Below are 18,771 nucleotides of genomic sequence, written 5' to 3' on the forward strand. Positions count from 1 at the left end.
AACCGGTGTCTCTCCACTGCACCTTCTTTACAATCGTAGCTCTTCTGCTTAAACTCCATTCTTCAGCACCGGATTCCAACTCCATTCTTCTCAACCTCAATCATGTAAAACTGAAGTTTCATTTTGTCCCAAAAATCACAAACATGCTTCAAGACCTGCATCTCCTTTTAAGCACTATCATGTAAAACTGAAGTTTCATTCAGTTTTTCCCAAAAATCACAAAAATGCTTCAAGATCTGCATCTCCTTTTAAGCACTAACCAAACTTAAGTGGTCGTATTCAAAACTAGGTCTTGTGCCTGCAAGTTTCTTAAATAACCAGTGAGAACTTATAATTCCCTCACACCATTGCATCAGACCGGATGTCAGGGATGTGCAAGAGGATACCAAAGAGAGGTCAGAACATGTGGTACTCCTAAGAAGACATACACTGCTGCAGGAGCCACAAAAGGCAAACATATGCAAGTTGACAAACAGCATTTTTGCACAGCCCTTTCATGCTCATTGCTGGCCAACTTGAAATCATGATAGCGTACGGCTTTTGTGATTTGATAAAGTGGTGTAATTAGCTCCGAAAAGTAGTTTATTAACAAAGATGGTGTGATAGGTATGATGCAATTTTGTGGTCAAGTGTGGGAAGAATGAAAATGTAGCAGAGGTGGTTATTTGATACTCAGTGATGAACACTGAAAACAAAAGTTCATGTATGACTGTGAGCACTCGAAAAGTTCCACAATAAAGTTTGCAATTGTAGCCAATAACAAGTGATTCAAATAAAAAGACATTTCATCACACTCATGAATAAAAAAGCTGGAAAGTTGGATGCTTCCATAGAAGAAAAATATAATTTCATTGTTTCCTATTTGTCAGAACATAGACATAGAGAACAGTTCGAATGTGGACCTTGTGCTGACAAAATTAGTAGTAGTAGTACTATAAAAATTAAACAAATGACCCAAAAATAAACAATTAACCTCATTAAATCAATGTCCATTTTCCTCAGCACAAATAAGGTACATTTTTATCGTCACTGAGAGGTTCAACACTAAATGCATTCCATTTATGGTCCTGCTGTTCTTGCCATCCAAAGATACCCATTCAGTCAACAATTGCAGGTGCCATTTCAAATACTGATGCCCTTTATAATTACTGACAGCATCACGGCAACGTGCAAAACTGATATATATAAAAACAGTTTTGAAAGTTGAGTAGAAGTGACAATACACAGAAAAAGAAAAGGCTGATAAAAACAAGCATGAAGTATATTAAGCACACAGAGAAAATTCTTTTACAAATTAAAGTTTATCAGGGACAGCAATTAAAACCCTGGCATTGTGACAACCCATGTGGAAAGCATAAATTTTGGAAAAAATATAAAATGCAATTTCTCAGCGAAACCAAAGAAGCGAGATTCATGCTTTGTAAATGACTGTGTGGCCGAAAAAAAAGTTTGAGCAATTTAGAGTATTACAAAAAAAGGCATGGGAAAAGTTGCAGGTTGAATGTAAATTGCACGCCCATAAGCTGCTCGCTTAATGTAGCTCTTGCACAAATTTCATAACACCATAACATGGTACCTGCCAAGCATACTTTTTCACATTCTCCACAACACAGCAACCTGTGTAAATCTCACTTGGTTTGCTTTTAAAAACAAATCATGCATACTTTACAAGTTAACTGTCACGGAAATGTACCACCAACGCTTACAACATAAAAACCAGTCACCCACTCAAAAACCAGGTTGGAAATGTCTCTGACAAGGTGTGGTGAAAATGACAAGGTCTATGGCACAAATGCTCTAAAGAAGCCCCTGAGCCAGTTTCACAGTACGTGCAATCCAGTAGTAGTATCAATTTTCTATTCCAAGTGCAACGCAAACGAGCCTTAGGAAAAGCACACGTTTTCAGAAAAGATCTATTAGACCCTACACTCAAAATTGATCACTACACCACAAGTGCACTCCTGACTTTCCTTGAAAAAGGTCCTCATGGCAATAACACCACAGTAAAAAAAGTTCCATCACAGACCATTTCTTTGACCATTTCTCAGCACATGCACATATTTCTTCCATTCTTGCATGGCGACAGTAAGTGCAGCTACAAAAGCACTTCATAGACAAAGCACTGAACACAACCAAAAGATGCAACATCAGAAATGCCTTGGGGCTTTCTACTTCTGCAAGGAAATTTTGACAGAGGTAAATGCACGTGCAAATGCAAGGAAATGCATGGTGGTGTATCGTAAGAACAGCAGCTGACAGCAAAGAAGAATCGAACAGGAATCATAAAGGAATGTTGCCATGCTTCTTCTTTGGGTTCTTTAGCTTCTTGGTTTGTAACAGATCAAGGTCCTTGCAGATCTTCTTCCGAGTCATGTGTGGTTCAATGATGTCATCAACGAAACCTGCAATCAAATTAATCCGCATAGGCAATTAAAACATTCCAAGAAATGCCTCTAAGCTTTTGTGCCGATGTTTCGTGAAAAGTCCCTACATACATTAACAACAACTCGTTTTTAAGGAGTGTGTGTATGCATGTGCTGTGTTAGGTATTATGACGCATAAGCTACTAAGACTATCATGCATAAAATACAGGGTCAGAAATATCCGCTTGTTGTGCTTAACAGCTCAAAATTTTCAGTTACAATTTGTTTGGAGCATTCAGTTTATTTATGAAACTAAGCCTTACACCACAGTACTTGTTCCAAACAACTTGCACAATAGTATTCAGACATTTATCCTGGTCACTTCAAGGCTGAATTAACGAGAGTTAACCATATTCAGCAGCGATATGACCGTGCCACCTGGTTTTATTCAGGCGCTTCACATACAAAAAAAACTGGATACAGTTAAATCTCGTTACAAGAGATACTGCTACAAGAGACACTCAGTTATAAGAGACATTTGAAAATGGTTTGGTTGGTTTTCCTATGTCTGCCATGTTAACAACCTTGCATACAAGAAACATGGTTACAAGAGACACTCGGTTAATAAGGACAACTTTTGCAGGTCCCTGGAGTAAATTCTTCACTATTTAGAAGAGACACAACCCAAGTGGGCTCGTGCAATGCAGCTGAAGTGTAACAACTCGTACATGATGTACTTCAGATTCCCTTAGCTAAAGTCTGTTCCATATCAGCATCCTTTTTATTGTATATATCAGGAACTGAGAAGGAGTGCTTCCCCGTGATTGGAAAGTCAAAACGACCCCGTTGTTGCAGCCACTGGCATCGCATTACTGCCACTTACGAAGCAAATCAAAATGCATGAATGACATTCATTTTTAACTCTCGCTGTTAAAATTTGATTACAAGATGAAAGCTCAGAATCCTGATGTGTTTCTCTTTGTGGACAATGCTTCTTGCAGCACCAAAGTTCTCGTGCTCAAAGCCACCAAAGTTATTTTTTCCCTCCAATTCTGCACCCTACCTTCAAACAATAGACAAAGGCATTATGCACTCTGTCAAGTTGCTGTACAAAACAAGGTTGGTCGAACACCTGTTGCTCAACAGGCAACAAGGCTGTACAATAGTAATTGATGCGAAGTTTGCTGTTCAGGTGTTTTCAGGTATTTGGAATGGCCTGAGAAGTGAAGCTGTGAAAAACCGTTACAGACAAGCAGGCTTTAAATGTTGTGACATGATGTAAGAGGGCCTATATATAGATACTGTGGAAAGCTTCCTTGAAGATGAAGCTTGGGCGAGCATCCGAGAGACTGATCAGGTACAAGAATCTTTTGAGAAATTCGTATCTGTGGATGTGGATCCTGTGTGCTCCCGAAGAGCTTAGACTATGCAATTCTCGCGTGCACAAGTAAATTACACATGTGCCATAGAGGATGAATACAAAGCCATTTTAGAGGAAAAGTGTCAGCATGTGAGGGTGATGAGCATGTAAGAGCAAAGGTATTAGAGCAACTGGAAGGCTTGCAAAGTGAAGTGTTTTACCTCCAGAATTTGGGAAGGAATACACTCTGCACTAAAAAAAATACATACTAGTATGAATAACTTCTTTAAGCTTTCCTGAACAATTTCCTGTTAATGCGTGTGAATGAATTTATATGCTGATGCCCAGTAAACTGATCAACACAGTGCTTTTCAAATTTTTGGTTACAAGAGACAACTTTTTCGGGTCCCTTGAGTGTCTCTTGTAACGAGGTTTTACTATACTAGAATCCTACTTAATATTTATACTGGGTTTTACATTTGGGTATACAGTTCTGTGCAATCTTTGTCTTATTTTATTTGCAAATATGATGTGAATTCTGAAACAATGAGAACATTATGTTGTTTTTCATTTTCTTTTTTTTTTTTTTCTTTTCACTGATCCGATATTCGATTCATGCACAATGACGTGAATATTCGCCCACACGGCTAAAAAACCTTTTGCATCGATGAGCTGATTAGCGCGCCCTTTGCAAAAATCTGTTATCAGACGACGCTGCAGAAAGCATCAAATAAAAGAAAAATGATGCAAAAAAAAAAATGCAGGCGATAAGGAAGGTATCTTTAATCTGCATTAGTGTTCCTGCCCTTTGTACACATCTCCAAGTTGTTTTTACTATGCCTGCATGAAGGAGAATAATTTAGGCCGATTGCCAAGCCCAAATAAGCACCTATGTGAATTTTTTTTTTTTTAATTCCTTTATGAACCTGCTCCCTTCTAAACAACAGTTGGTGCCCATATTGCAGAGGATATCAGTGAAACACAGTCCAGACTGAGTCAGAAGTATGAGCTTGACATGCGTGTTCTTTTTTTTTTGCTGTTATTCTATGCAAAATGTAAGGAACATCAAGAGACCTTATGGCGGAATACTTTCCAGCGTTTGTGCCACAGAGCAGCAAACATCAGTATCAGTTCTGCAGCATCGTGAAGGATGCACGTGACAGGTGAGCAAAATATCAAGCAGCACAGCATGTCTCGCAGCCATCAGTGTTCACGGTCCGAGTACTACCGACCGTGCACTTTTTGATTTAGCACTGTGCCGTCATGCTGCTTTTTGTTTACTAGTAGACTGAACAATCTGTTGCCGTACTAGAAGGGCTTGTGAGAAAAGTATGAATCAAACTACCATTGCTAGCATGTGCCAAATGCCAGCCTTACGAGCCATTCCTTGTTTTGTTTTTCCCTACTGCGACTGATATTATTACTAAACCCAGTAAAAATAAACGCTGCAGAGATATTCAGGCTAGAGCAAAACCAGCAGAGGCAACGATCACAAACATGTGGCTAGCCATCTGAGAGCGGTGCACCTCTGCCAACCTCTGGTCGAGAGTAACAACTTTCACAGTGACCAAGACTTATTCAAGAAGAAAAAAATCTGGACGAAGTTACAGGCAAGAGGCATGGCAGGAACAGGGCTTCATGCGCGAGACGTGGATGACCTCTTCAGGCAACAGTGCAAGGGAACAATGTGACAGTTCACCGGAGAAGTTTGTTGTAGCACTCCGTAAGGGCCAATATAGTGATGAAGGAATTTCTCGCACAGGCCAGGAGTGCGGGTTGGTATCCACAAGAGAACCTCACCGGGTGAAAGGAGGGAGTTCAGTGGTGTTTGTCACACTGGGCTTAAGGCGGAGTCACACTGCGGAAACACAACAGCGACATCAACCGAACAAGTTCGCCAAACAAGCCGTCAACAAGTTTCCGAACCAACTTGTTCCCCAACAGCATGTCACACCGCACGAACAGTCGGGAAGCCAAACAGGTTGCTGCAGTGTTACCTCGGTGTGACAGTGTTTGGCAACCAAAACAAGCAGGAAACAGTGTCCGTCAACGCTGTTCGGCCTGTTCGCTGGCCGGGCGAATTTCCGGACAACAACAGACCAACCAAAGTACTCATATTTGAGCTGATTGACTCATTCCTGCGAATTTCCTACTTGCAGATACGGTTTTCTTTTTTTGCAGAGTTTCCATGCAAACCATTTCCCACGTTGTGGCGTCTTGCAGGCAGCGCATTCACCCGTTGGCAAGGGCACGGAGCTTCGGCAACGGCGCCTCCCGCAGGTGGCGATGATATGCGCTTGCCTGCCAGCCGTAACGTCGTCGGCTGACTTATTGCGCCGGGAATTCCCGCCTTGGCGGCGGCTGTGTGAACCTTGAACCAAACGTGAGCGTCCCGTGTGTGTGCCTGAGAACATGTAAACTGACAACCCCCATCTGCAGCGTCCCTCCGACGATTCGGCGCCGCGGTGGCTGGCGCCGTGCCATCCGTGTTTACCTTGTTTTGGTAGTGGTGTTTTCTTTGTGGAATGGGCCTAGCGCGCAGCAAATACAGCGTCCATGCTTTGATGCGAGAGAGTGCGATCACGGGACACCGAGCAGCAGTGCGTGGTGCGTCGACAATGAGAGCGGGCACGTGAAGAAATGGGCGAAGGAGTGAGTGGTGCGTCAGCACAGAGAGCGGATGTTTGAAAACTGTGTGCGAACGTGCGTGTGTGAAATGAAGAAGTGTATTTGTAATCGAGTCGTTAATTATTAATAAGGCGTATGACGTGATCGAATCAGCGAAGCTCGCGTGGGCGAGCTGTATGGTTGTGCGGTCAGAACGCCGACTCGTCGTCCGGACGAGGAATTCCACTCGTGTTGTGTTGCAAGCCATGGTGGTGGTCTGTCGGATTCGTGTTCTCACGGTCGAGGCCTCACAAATGCCTCTCATGTGACTTTCCTGTACTCCTGTAAGTATGTAGATAAATCTCATGTAATGTCTTCTCTGCCGTAAGCCTCTGCCCATTCCTCCAAACTGCTCATCATTTCTCAGGACGGGACCTGAGGAGATCGACCACAGTGAGAGCCGAACCGAGGGTCCCACAATAACAGTGCCCTCGTTCATCATTAAAGCAAGCTCAGCGTAATTGGGACAGACTCTTTGTCTATTAAATTTTTCGCAGGCACGTGTATAGCGCATGAATTTGGGCGAAATAGTAGCAAAATGGGCGGCTCCTGACATCAGCGACTCAACGAGCAGCAAGTTTCCGCGGTGTGACACGGTGTCGCCCAACTGTAGGAGAACAAGTTCGCGGCAGCTGTTGGAGGGCGACAACGACATGTTTCCCAATAGTTCGTGTTGGCGCGATGTGACAGGGTCGCCAACACTGCGCCAACACGCTGTTGACGGACAGAGTTGACCAACTGTTTCCGCAGTGTGACTCCACCTTTAGCGTTCTTGTTGGGTAACTTCAGTGTTCAAATGGGCAAGTGGCGACAGTGGGCCATACGAGTAGACAACTGCGCACTCAGAGATGCAGACGGAGACGCGGGAGCAGAGAAGGAGATAGTATTGAATACTGTGGATGGTTGACGGCCATAAACTAAAAAGAAAGGGCTATAACCAGTAGTGTGCTGAATGGCGGAAATGTAGGCGTAGGAGATGAAGGGTAAAACGTTGTCCAGTTCCGGCGGTCAGGAGCGATGTACATGGATATCATGTCGGACAACGTGGGGTGAAAACGCTCGAGTCTGTTGGACTGAGGGTGGTAGCTAGAGGACGTCTTATGGACGGTGTTGGCAGCAGTACTTTCTCAAAGATTTAAGAAAGAAATGTCCCTCCACGGTTACTAATAAGAATAAGGGGAGATCCATGGCGCAAGACTATTGCACGTAAAAAAATAGGCAACTTCAGAGGCGGCATCGGAGCGAAGAGGGGCATTTTCAGCATACCGCGTCAGATGGTCTATGGCAGTGACGACCCAACAATTGCCGTCTGACGTGTAGGGAAGAGGACTAAACAAGTCAATGGCGCCCGTGTCAAAAGGTACAGATGGGTAAGGTAGAGGTTGCAGTAGGCCAGAAGGAAGAGATGTTGAATGCTTGTGATGCTGGCAAGACGGACAGAATGAATTGTATTTGGCGACGCTGCCGGAAAGTCCAGGCCAAAAGTAGCAGCTCTTAATACGGTCGCAAGTTTTATGGTGGCCTAAATGACCAGCAGTGGCGTCATTGTGGTAAGCCTCCAAAATTTTAAGATGAAGAGAGCGAGGTACAACGGGCACTCAGCGTTGACCCATAGGGTGATAAACATCACTGCAGAGTGTTCCATGTTGAAATTGGAACCGACGAAGCTGACAGCGCAAGCGGCTGTTTGGTACTACTGATTCGCCACAGAGGTGAGCGATGATTCTGCGGCAGTAGGGGCCAGTCAGCTGCAGGGATGGGAAATCAGCATTGATCTCGAGTGGAGCCATAGTGATGGGTGTAACATTCAGGTGGCCAGCAGAAGGCTGACTCGCGTGGCAGGAGGAAGAGGAGGCCGTAGGTGGAGCCGCGGGAGCAGGAAGCAATGGGCAGCGAGATAGGGTGTCAGTGTCGAGGTGTTTTTGGTCAGATTTATAGGTGATGGTAAAGGTGTACTCTTGAAGACATAGCACCCAGCGACCCAGGCGACCGGATAAGTTCTTGGCGATGACAGCCAACAGAGCACGTAATGATCTGTTACAATGGTGAAGTGGCGGTTATACAAATAAAGTCAACATTTTTTTAATCGACCAAATAACGGTGAGACACTCTTGCTCCGTAATAGTGTAGTTACGCTCAGCTGCAGTAAGCGTACGGCTGGCGTATGTGGTGACTTGCTCTTCAGATACGGAGTTACGTTGCAAGAGAACCGCACCTATGACGTGGCCACTGGCGTCAGTGTGAAGTATGGTGGGCGCGTCCATGTCAAAATAGCAAAGCACAGGAGTGGAAGTGAGTGCCTGCTTGAGAGCTTGGAAGGCATTTTCACATTCGGTGGACCAGTCGTAAAGTGCTTGGGAAGTCGAGAGTTTGTGTAACGGGGCCGCAATAGAGGTAAAGTTCTAAATAAAACAGTGGAATTAGGACGCCAAGCCAAGGAAGCTGCGAAGATCTTTCTGACGTTGAGGCCAAGCAAAGTTAACGACAGCTTCAATTTTATCGGGATCAGGCTGGATTAACGCCTCACTTACGACATGGCTGAGTACTTTGATGGTCTTACTAGCAAAGTGACCTTTCTTGGTATCGAGCCGAAGTCCCGCCTGGGCAAGGGATGTGAGGACTTCGGTGAGACGCTGTAAGTGCTGGGTGAAGCTCGATGAGAAGACGATGATGTCGTCGAGATAACACAAGCATGTTTTCCATTTCATTCTGCAAAGCATGGTGTCAATAATGCGCTCAATGGTGGCCGGCGCATTGCACAGTCCGAAAGGCATCACATTAAACTCGTAGAGACCATCAGGAGTAGAAAAGGCGGTTTTGTCCTTGTCTGCATCGTGCATGGGAATTTGCCAGTATCCCGAGTGAAGATCGAGACTGGAGAAATACTCAGCGCCTTAAAGACAGTCTAACGTGTCATCAATGCGAGGCAAAGGGTACACATCCTTGCGGGTGATCTTGTTAAGGGCCCGGCAATCTACTCAGAAACGGACTGAGCCATCTTTTTTATGAATGAGAACAACAGGCAAGGACCAAGAGCTCATGGATGGCCGGATGACATTTCGAGCAAGCATGTCGGCAACTTGCTCTTCAAAGACTTTTCGTTCTGATGCTGAAATGCAATATGGCTGTCGTCGAACAATAGCAGAGCCATCCGTTTCTATGTGATGAGAAGTGACAGAGGTCTTCTCCAAAGCTGAGGTGCCCACATCAAGATTCTCAGTGCTGCAAGAGGACATCTAACAAACGGGAAAGTGACCACATATCCCACAATAGGGAAAGTGACCACATATCCCACAATAGTAACACACAGGCCGGGAGGGGCACCAGGCTGCAACAGAACGAAGCCCTGGTGGATATCATGCCATGGCAACGACATGACTGCACACGGATGCTGGACAAGTCGGAGGAATCAGGACGGGTGGGCAGGAAGCACTCTCGGCATAGGTGGGCGACTCAGAAGCAATGGGAGATGTAGCAAGTGCCACAGTGCAGTTGAAAGTGGCCAGTTCATCTTTGATGATGCTGTGCAAATCTCTTGCAGCTGGTTGGATAGTCCGAGATCCAGATAATGGGGTGGGGTGACCGTAGAGCTACTCGCGTATCATGGTACGAATGAGGAAACTCAAGTTCCCATCTATGAGGGCGCTGCCATCACTGGGCTCTTGAATGAGACGGCATGACTGAAGCTCGTCCAGACGTTGACAGGTTGATGTAATGTCACGACATAGATGATAGATTCTGTGCTGGGAAGGCATGGAAAGCGACAGTGCTAATGCCCTTATGTATGTGGCGAACACACTCAGACTAAAGCATAGCAGCATTTACATGGCGGCAAAAGGCCAAAGCGTCCTCAATGCACGAAGTATATGACTCGCCTGGCTGCTGGAGATAAGCGGCGAGTTTTTTCTTGGCCAGTTTTGAGTGATCAGCAGGAGTGCCAAAAATTTTTTTGAGCTGGTCTGTGAAGGCCGGCCAGTGACCAATGTCTTGCCTCATGAGTGAGGATCCAGGTTTTCACAGTGTCGGCGAAGTAAAAGACGACGTTCTGCAGTTTGTGAGGGTCATCTCAGCGGTTAAGGGGGGACATGGGTCTTGAGCAAAATTTTCTTAATATTTGTCCTGTCAGTATGAAATTTGCAGGGTTTATGTAAATTCTTGTGCTGGTTTCAAATATGTTGTTAGTTTTCTTCTACATAAATTTGCTGAGTAGTTACAGCAACTTTGCTGTTCGAGACTTGCGGGAAGCTTGTCAAAATATCTACTGAAGGGAAATTGCTAAAATGCACATGGATCTGTTCCTGAATGTCTAAGGAACACAATAAAACAAGTTTTGTGCTCCTGCCTTACTACAAGCCAAAGTTGTGGAAATTTTAAGTTTCAGCTTCACAAGTGCAACCACCCCCTTTCTACATCTTCGTATGTTTAAAAATTTTTCATGCAGTTGAGACCTTGTATAATAGCTTTATTGTGTTCCTTTAACACTCACGAGCCAGTAAAAATAAAAATCATTACAATCGAACGAGTAGGAGAGCCACAATGCCACCCGCAAAATAGAAGGGTAGGCAAAATTTTCATTTTGAGAAAAATGGAAAAAACGAATTGCAATGTCAAACACTAATTTAATCAAACAAAAACTGTAGAAATGCAGGCCACTGTGGCCTAGAAGGCTCCTGGACAGTAATCTGCATTGGGTTTGCCCTTCTGCTTTCGTTTTGCTGCAGTCTGAAAAGCTGCAGAGGAAGCATGCTTCCTCTCTGCTCTTAGACATTCACTGGTGCAATGCACACGTTTACAATTTAAAATGGCTATAAACCTCCAGGAATGTAGCCTCTTTGCTTTCCAACGTCCAAGTGTCGCCTCTCATTTTGATTTGCAGTTGCAGCACATTCAGTTGTCACTTTTTGAACGCTTATTGCGGAAAAGAAATGTAATTTGGAGCTGTTTGCTGCTTCCCAGTGCTCTGCATTGCACTGGAAGCAAGTGAATTCCCTAAGGACTATGGAATCCCGGCCTCGGCGGCCACTTTTCGATGGAGGCGAAAAGCAAGGCGCCCGTGTGCTGTGCGATGTCAGTGCACGTTAAAGAACCCCAGGTGGTCGAAATTTCCGGAGTCCTCCACTACGGCGTCTCTCATAGCCTGAGTTGCTTTGGGACGTTAAACCCCACAAACCAACCAACCTAAGGACTATGAACGAGGTCCGATCGGCGCAAACGCGCGGCGAGCTCTACGAAGACGACGTCCCGCAGTTTACGCATTGGAGAATAAGTTTGACGGCGATTCCTTATCCCCGTTCACTTTTTTAAATGCCAATATCGCCGCCGTATGTTTTACGCCTCGCCAATCTCGGCAAAGATCTGACGATCGTGAACTCCGCATCGCCAAGCGGACTGTCCGCCGCGCTGCCGTCATCGTTACGAACACAATCCGTCTACCGCTTCGTTGCTGGAGTTGGCGAGAGTCCAAGCTTTTCCTGTTTTGAGCTTATCTTTCTGCTCATCTGCGGCCAGCGTTATCACTGTCGCGGCGGGTGCGACCGCTGGCAGTAGCAGTCCCCCGTGCTGGGGAACACACTAGGCCTACTTCAGGCTCGTACACACGATCGTTCGGCGCACGATTTCCGTCGGCCTGAGCGCGCACAGCCGGGGCAGGGCATCACTTGAGATGATTATTCAACTATTTTTTTCACTTTTTTCACAAATTCTTGCCATGAACGCACCTCGCGGTTCGGAACCAAGCGCGGCCGGCGTCACGTCTCCGCCGTCTCCCCGCGGCTCGGGCGCGCCGAGCAGACGCCGTCAGCCAGCTCCACCAATGCGGGGACGCCTTATCGTCACGTGCACCCCGAAAGCCAATGGGATTGCAAATGCCACGTTTTCTTTTTTGCTATTTTTTATGCGACCAATGGGCGAATGTAAACAGCAGAGGCGACGATTTGAAGACGAAAGGCGGCTCTTTCGAATGAGACCAAGATGGCTACGGTGCCGCGCACAAAATGGGAGCTACGCCTCGCGGAAAATGGTTGTTTCGGGGGTCGTTTTCGGCCCAAATTTGGGCGACATCGATTATATAAATTGGCATTGTGACTAAAATACCGACCCTAGAGATGAAAAACTTAGCAGATAGGTAGATAAAGAGCTACTGATTTCGCAAATCACATTTTCTAAAAAGTGATTTTTTCGCGATTTTTTGGTCCGCAAGACACGTGTCCCCCCCGGTTAAACGCACTGACACTGTTGTAGTTGTCCAGCCAGTCATCAGCACCTTCACCGCGAAGGCTGGCAAAGATCTAAAGATCGCGTTAGTGGCTGGTGATGGTCCAAGCAGGGGGAGCTGCAGCAGCAGCTGGAGATGTCTGGGGTGAGCGAGCACCATTGCCTTTATCCATAGCTGAGGGACATGGACGCAAGCGAAGGCCAGAATGGAGCTCCAGGGAGAACAGTAGATGGGTCAATGCAAAGGCGGGGAATATGAATCGCACCTCCGCCACTTGTAAGACAGCACTTCAATGAACGTCTGTACTTTTAGAATCACCTGGCACACAGCGCGAGATGTTCCGACCAGCAGCAGGCGATGATGATGATGGGTCTCTACAGATGAAAGAGGTGAAAGTTTGCGCACTGCGCTCATAATAGATGTAAAAGCATATCTTTGTACCATATTTGCTCGAATGTAACGTGACCGCGAATGTAATGCGAAGGGCGACTTCGCCATATTGCCCAACGGGAAAAATTAAAACCACAAATGTAGCGCGAGACAATCGCTTGAAAAAGTACCTTTAATAGACATTATAGCCATCGCAGTCTAATCAAAAACGCACCTTCGTCGTCGCTGTCGCCGAAGGCCCAGTTCTAGGAAACAGAGTCTTCCTTTTCACTCTCGTCCTCCCAAACTATTCAGAAGCCTTTAAAGTCAGGCTCAAATTTTAAAATTACTTCCCGCTGCATCAGCCACCCATGTAAGGTAGATTAGTAACATCTAGCCGTCGAGCTGCTGCAGAATTTCCGTTTTCTTCTGCTATTACAATAGCTTTTTTAAGCGAGAGTCGTACCATTGATGGCATAGTGCCATCGTGCAAAATGCAATAACAACAGAAGTAAATGCGCTAATCCACTGCGAAAGATGCGACAAGCACGTGATCAAGGGGACAACGTGCACCTGAGCCCACAAACAAAAAGCGCAACATTTTGACTATGAATGGATTGGGATTTGGCCGATTTGGCTTCCCTAGTACCCATGTTGCCAATATAACATCAAAACCACGGAAATCGAAACCAAGTGGTGGCAGATTCAATATGGCCGCACCTGGGCGCTGCTTTAGGCCAACCGAATCGCAGGATTGAATTATAATGCAAGGGTAGACTTTGAGAGCCAAAAATCATGAAAAAAACTCACGTTACATTTGAGTAAATACAATATTTACCAGCTTGAAGAAAGAATTGACCCATGGAAATTATTCACAAAAAATTGGCAACAGTGATCCTAGGAACATTTCTGTCAAACAGCTTACTGCTTTCTTAAAATGTTCACATTACATTTACAAAAGATTGTACTATATGTGTGAATATTCCAAATTTTGAATACGAATTGAAAATGCTTGTGATTCGATTTGTATTCGTATTAAAAAATCTCATATTCGAAAATTATCAAATACACCGCAGATTTCGTGCTTCATCGCAATGCCTGACCGTGTAGACAGTGCAGTGAAGCATCCTCAAAACGTGACAGTGCAGTTTTGTGAAGACAAACCTTCCCGACAGCGTACACATCGCACTGCTCGTTTCCTGGCAATGCTCGAGTACGATGAGCATGCAGTGAAGGATCCTCAAAATGTGACAGTGCAGTTTTGTGAAGACAAACCTTCCCGACAGTGTACATACCGCACTGCTCGCTTCCTGGCAATGCTTAAGTGCGATGAACATGCAGTGAAGCACCCTCAAAACGCGATGGGGCCTTTTTACTAAGAGGGCCTTCCAAGACGGTGTGAGCAAAGTGAAACACATGATGAAATGGGAAAAAAAGCTTCATTTTCGTATTCGAAAGTTCCCCAATATATGTACACCCCTACAAAAAAAAAGAAAATAGTAAACTATTTACTTATTCATTCCTTTCAGCAATATACTTGCAATGTTTGCTGGAAGCCAAATGGTACACCCCTTTAATTTAGCAGCAAACTTAACGCCCCAGCATTTGACTCCTTTGATAATTTGAGCAGCTGCACATGGCATACAGCCTTTTTTTGTTGCAATCGTATTGCCTCCACCTGGTAAAATTAGTTACAATCATCAAAGTGTAGCAGCATAATATCTGCAGAGGATACAAGCTTCCTCAGCAAGTTGTCTAATAAAAGGATAAAGATTAAGCCGCACCAAGATAGACTGCATTGCTTCCGACCAGGGAATGCTCATTGCCTTCAAGAGGTTCTTAAGAATCCCGTTCTACCTCGCTCCTGCCTCACAAGAATGGGAAAAGCAGCCCGCAGGTTCGTGCCATGCGCAACCTGAAAGTGACATACCGGCTTACAACAACCATAGGACCACAATTGTTCCGCAATTACCAGGTTGAATATGAGCTATTCTTTTCTTCATTGTGTGAAATTCTCAGATCAAGCATGTCAGAGTAAGGCAGAAGAGCTGCTTACCAGAGCCAGGCACATGAAGGTGTGTGCTCTCGTTTGACACTTGGAGTGGGGTGGCACTAGACACATGAGCACACAGTGTGTATGCCTTATGAGGGAGCCGTGATATGCAGTGTAAATAAACGACTTTGGTGCACTTTCCTCACTTGTATCATATATGGGTGAAAACTTTTTCCCGTTTCTGCCAGCATTTTATGTGGGTCCACTTTACATGCAGGCTTTTACGGCAGTCTGCAATGCTAACTTTCCCAGATAATTCAAGCCGCAAGAGATTTCGAAGAACCATTAACAAGACTCATCAATGGTTCCTTATTGACGAAATGCGATGGGTGATCTCTCATTAGCCAAACCTATCTTTGATATTCATCACCGCGTGACCACCAATGTGTTTGGTTACTTCTCCAGAAGACCAGAGAAGGTGATTTCCGATTGGTCACCCACCTCGAACGGCGGCCGGGAATGGGTTTCCAAACTTGCGGATGTACTCTTCCTCATACTGAGTCACGTCCTTTTTGCCCCTGTAGAGAATGGCCACGGCTCCCTTGGCTCCCATGACCGCTACTTCAGCCGTGGGCCAGGCATAGTTGGTGTCCCCTCGGAGATGCTTGGAACTCATCACATCATAGGCACCCCCGTAGGCCTGCACAAATACCAGGGACCATTCAGCTGATGACAACACTGGATGAATCCGTTGGTTTTGAAGGAATGCATTATCTAGTAATTTGTTTCCTGGTGAAAAATAAGTGTAGCATTGAAGTTCCTTGCTCACAGTAATGAAATCAAAAGTTCAATGCCCAGCTGTCAAATACACCTCTGTGCCTCTGAAAATGGGTCGACCTGTGAGCGCCCAGAAAAAAGCGCAGTTGGACCTTTGCATAATACACAGCCTCTTGGCAATTTTAGTAAAACATTCTATTTTTTACATACTACTATAAAAAAGTGTGCATATTTTTGTACTAGGGTGATTAAAATGAATAAAAAAAACAAATATTAAGCCAAGCAAGGCTGGTAAGATTTGGTAAGGAGGAACATACTCAAGTGATTTCACAGGAGAATTTTTTTCTCACAAAAACTTCGTTATCAGCTTTGCTTAACTGATAGGAAAGCCACTGACAAAACATAAACCAAGATCCCTCAATGCACAGCCGTCCACTGCAGACAACAACTGTGTGCAATAAATACAAATTAAACTGTGCTGAAAGTGACAACAGAAAGCACATTACAACTCTTTACGTCTCACAGATGCAGGCTCAAAAAGAATTACATGAGTAAGTGTACTAGAACTGAAGTTATTATGGAAACACATTCCAAAATACAAGTAAACTAAAAATTGCCCTCTACACTTATTTTCCCGGTCCATCTCCTTTCCTACTCACTAGTCCATTGACGACATTGGGTGGGACCAATCGACACAGCTTATACGAGACCGTCACTATAATGTCACGGAAGGTGGCTTTTCGCGGTTTCCAGGTCACTAAGATGTTTTCACTAAAGTTGATGATGTTGCTTCCATGGTTATGATCGTGTTTGCACCTTGCCAAAATAAAATGAGGAACGAACAGACCAGAAGTGGGCAGAGGAAGGAGCATTAGCCTTGTCACCATGTGCCCCCAACTATCGTGCTTTTCTCGTGGGCCTGCCCCTTGTCCACTCCCTTTTCTATAGCCGCAGGCATCCTAGAATAGTGGAGACTCTGGGGAGCAACTGCCGAGGTCGTTCAATTCTTTTCTGCTTAACCTTGGCTGCGTAGCCACAGATAGCTGTGCATAAATATAGGTCATGGAATTCTTTGATTCCAAGTAGCAACCAGTGCCTCGATTGGTGCTTTCTGTGTCAGTTGCTTTGCAGTGCCTTTGCATAATGCAAGCATAGATTCATTGTATTAACATAAAATATTATGTGACATAACCTATGAAGTCCCATCTACTGCATGCCAACACCATCAGTGCCATCAATTTGGTTTCTCGTACACAAGAAAACATTAGATACCGAAATACACATGTTGCAATCGGCAGTAATAGCATCGCCGTACCTGAACAATTGTAGCAAACAAGCAAAACAACACAATCTAATTATGTTGCTGGACAACTTTAAGACTTCTTACATGTGAGACTGCAAAACTAATACGTCACTTTACAGTCCCAGCCAATGGTTAGCTGAACTCCATAAATGACTAGAGAGCATGCAGAGCCTCCACTGATGCACTTGGTTAGACGAAAAGAGCAATCTTTCCATTTACACTAGCTCCATATTTCATCGACACTACATTTCACGCAGCATTTGTGGAAGGGCCCTTAGCACTCTCCTATTCCCTGCAGGTTTGTGAGCAAGCCACTGTATGTACTACTGTGCAGACTGGTATGCAACAGCATACCAAGCAGGTGCATGCACACACGCACACGCACACACAGCTAAGCCCGACACCATGGTTTCCTTGCCCAGCAATCGTTGTAAATTAATGGACAGAGGAAGACAAAGATGACAGCAATGAGAGCACAGCACAGCAAACTGGCAGTTTACATGCGAGAACATGGAAAGTAGAACACGATGACACCGTCCAGATGAGATCGTGGGAAACCGGCTGTTTACCATGCAGGATGTTCGGCTGCAGCAATGGTCCAGTGGCTTGTAGCACCAGCCAGCGAAACAGATCTATTTGCGCGAACACGGGTTTGAATCCCACTACTGGCTGTAAATTTCTTCAATTTGTTTAATTTCCTCAGTGTGACCCCACGGTGTCAACAGCAGAAGGCCCAAAAAAGCTCTTTAGTTGTCACATAAAAGCCGGAATGTGGCTCAGTCTTGCGTCATGCTTCTTCTTGTAGCACCAACTGCAGCAGCAACTTATCCCCACAAAAAGAAATGAAGAAATAGGACTAACCAATGTTGAAAAAAAAAAAGCCACTTCTGGAAATAACTGTCGCCAGTCTGGTTGTAGCTTCAAACAAGAGCTAATCAGTTTTACTTTCTTTCTTTTTTTTTTCTAAACTTGCATCACTCACGCTGTGGATACAAAGTCTGACTAGCAAGAGACAACGAAAGCTCTTATAAATTTGGCACCTTTCACTGGCTTTCAGATGTTTCATGAGAGAGAGGAAGGGTTGGACATAGAAAAAACAACACAAAGGAACAGGAAATGTACTAATAACGAAACCGTCCACTGCAATTTCAACGCCGCCGCCGTCCATGAAAAACTAAGGGCGGGGGGGGGGGGGGGGGGGGGGCGGATTCAGCAGATTTCGCTCTTTTCTCATGAGTTCCATCTCGTGATCTTCGCATGATGCACGCATCAGTTCGTGGCTTGAGTATGACCTGCACTTGCATCACAGTCGTGAAGTGGCATGGACATGATGAAAGCGTGTCTGAGAGTTATACTAGTATAGTTATAACTTAGCCCAATCTGCTTCTGCGAGGCACCATTGCGCATGCGGTGACCGCCTTGTTCGAGATGCATGCTTCCCAGCGCCACGCTTGCTGTATCAAACCACTCTAGCACTTGATAGAATATTAAACGAAACATAGGAAGCAGCAAGGTTTGTGATAATTTAAGCTAATTTTTTGCAGAAAAGTAATTTTTTTTTTCTTTAAATTCATCGATTTTTCAGACTGTTCTATTATTCCCAGGTCCCACCGAGTCCGAGAAATTGGTTGGCAACAGCGATATATATATATATGTATTCTATTGCAAATAAAAATCGTATAACACCACCTATACCACTGTACGACAAATGGTCGCCTGACAGCT

General features: G+C 44.9%; 1 protein-coding gene across 1 annotated transcript in view; it reads right to left on the reverse strand.

Annotated features, from left to right (window-relative positions):
- Positions 1–564: 564 nt before the first annotated feature.
- LOC146197886 (propionyl-CoA carboxylase beta chain, mitochondrial-like) overlaps positions 565–18,771 on the reverse strand; it is a 54,306-nt gene continuing 36,099 nt past the window's right edge. The window contains exons 13-14 of the mRNA XM_084593167.1: positions 15,468–15,666; positions 565–2,402 (exon numbers count right to left, since the gene is read on the reverse strand). Of these exons, the coding sequence (XP_084449293.1) occupies positions 2,281–2,402; positions 15,468–15,666 (321 nt within the window). The 3' untranslated portion in view covers positions 565–2,280. The remainder of the gene's footprint in view (positions 2,403–15,467; positions 15,667–18,771) is intronic.

Source organism: Amblyomma maculatum, chromosome 2 (genome assembly GCF_055883805.1).
Source record: "Amblyomma maculatum isolate TAMU_Amacu chromosome 2, ASM5588380v1, whole genome shotgun sequence".
Lineage (NCBI taxonomy): Eukaryota > Metazoa > Arthropoda > Arachnida > Ixodida > Ixodidae > Amblyomma > Amblyomma maculatum.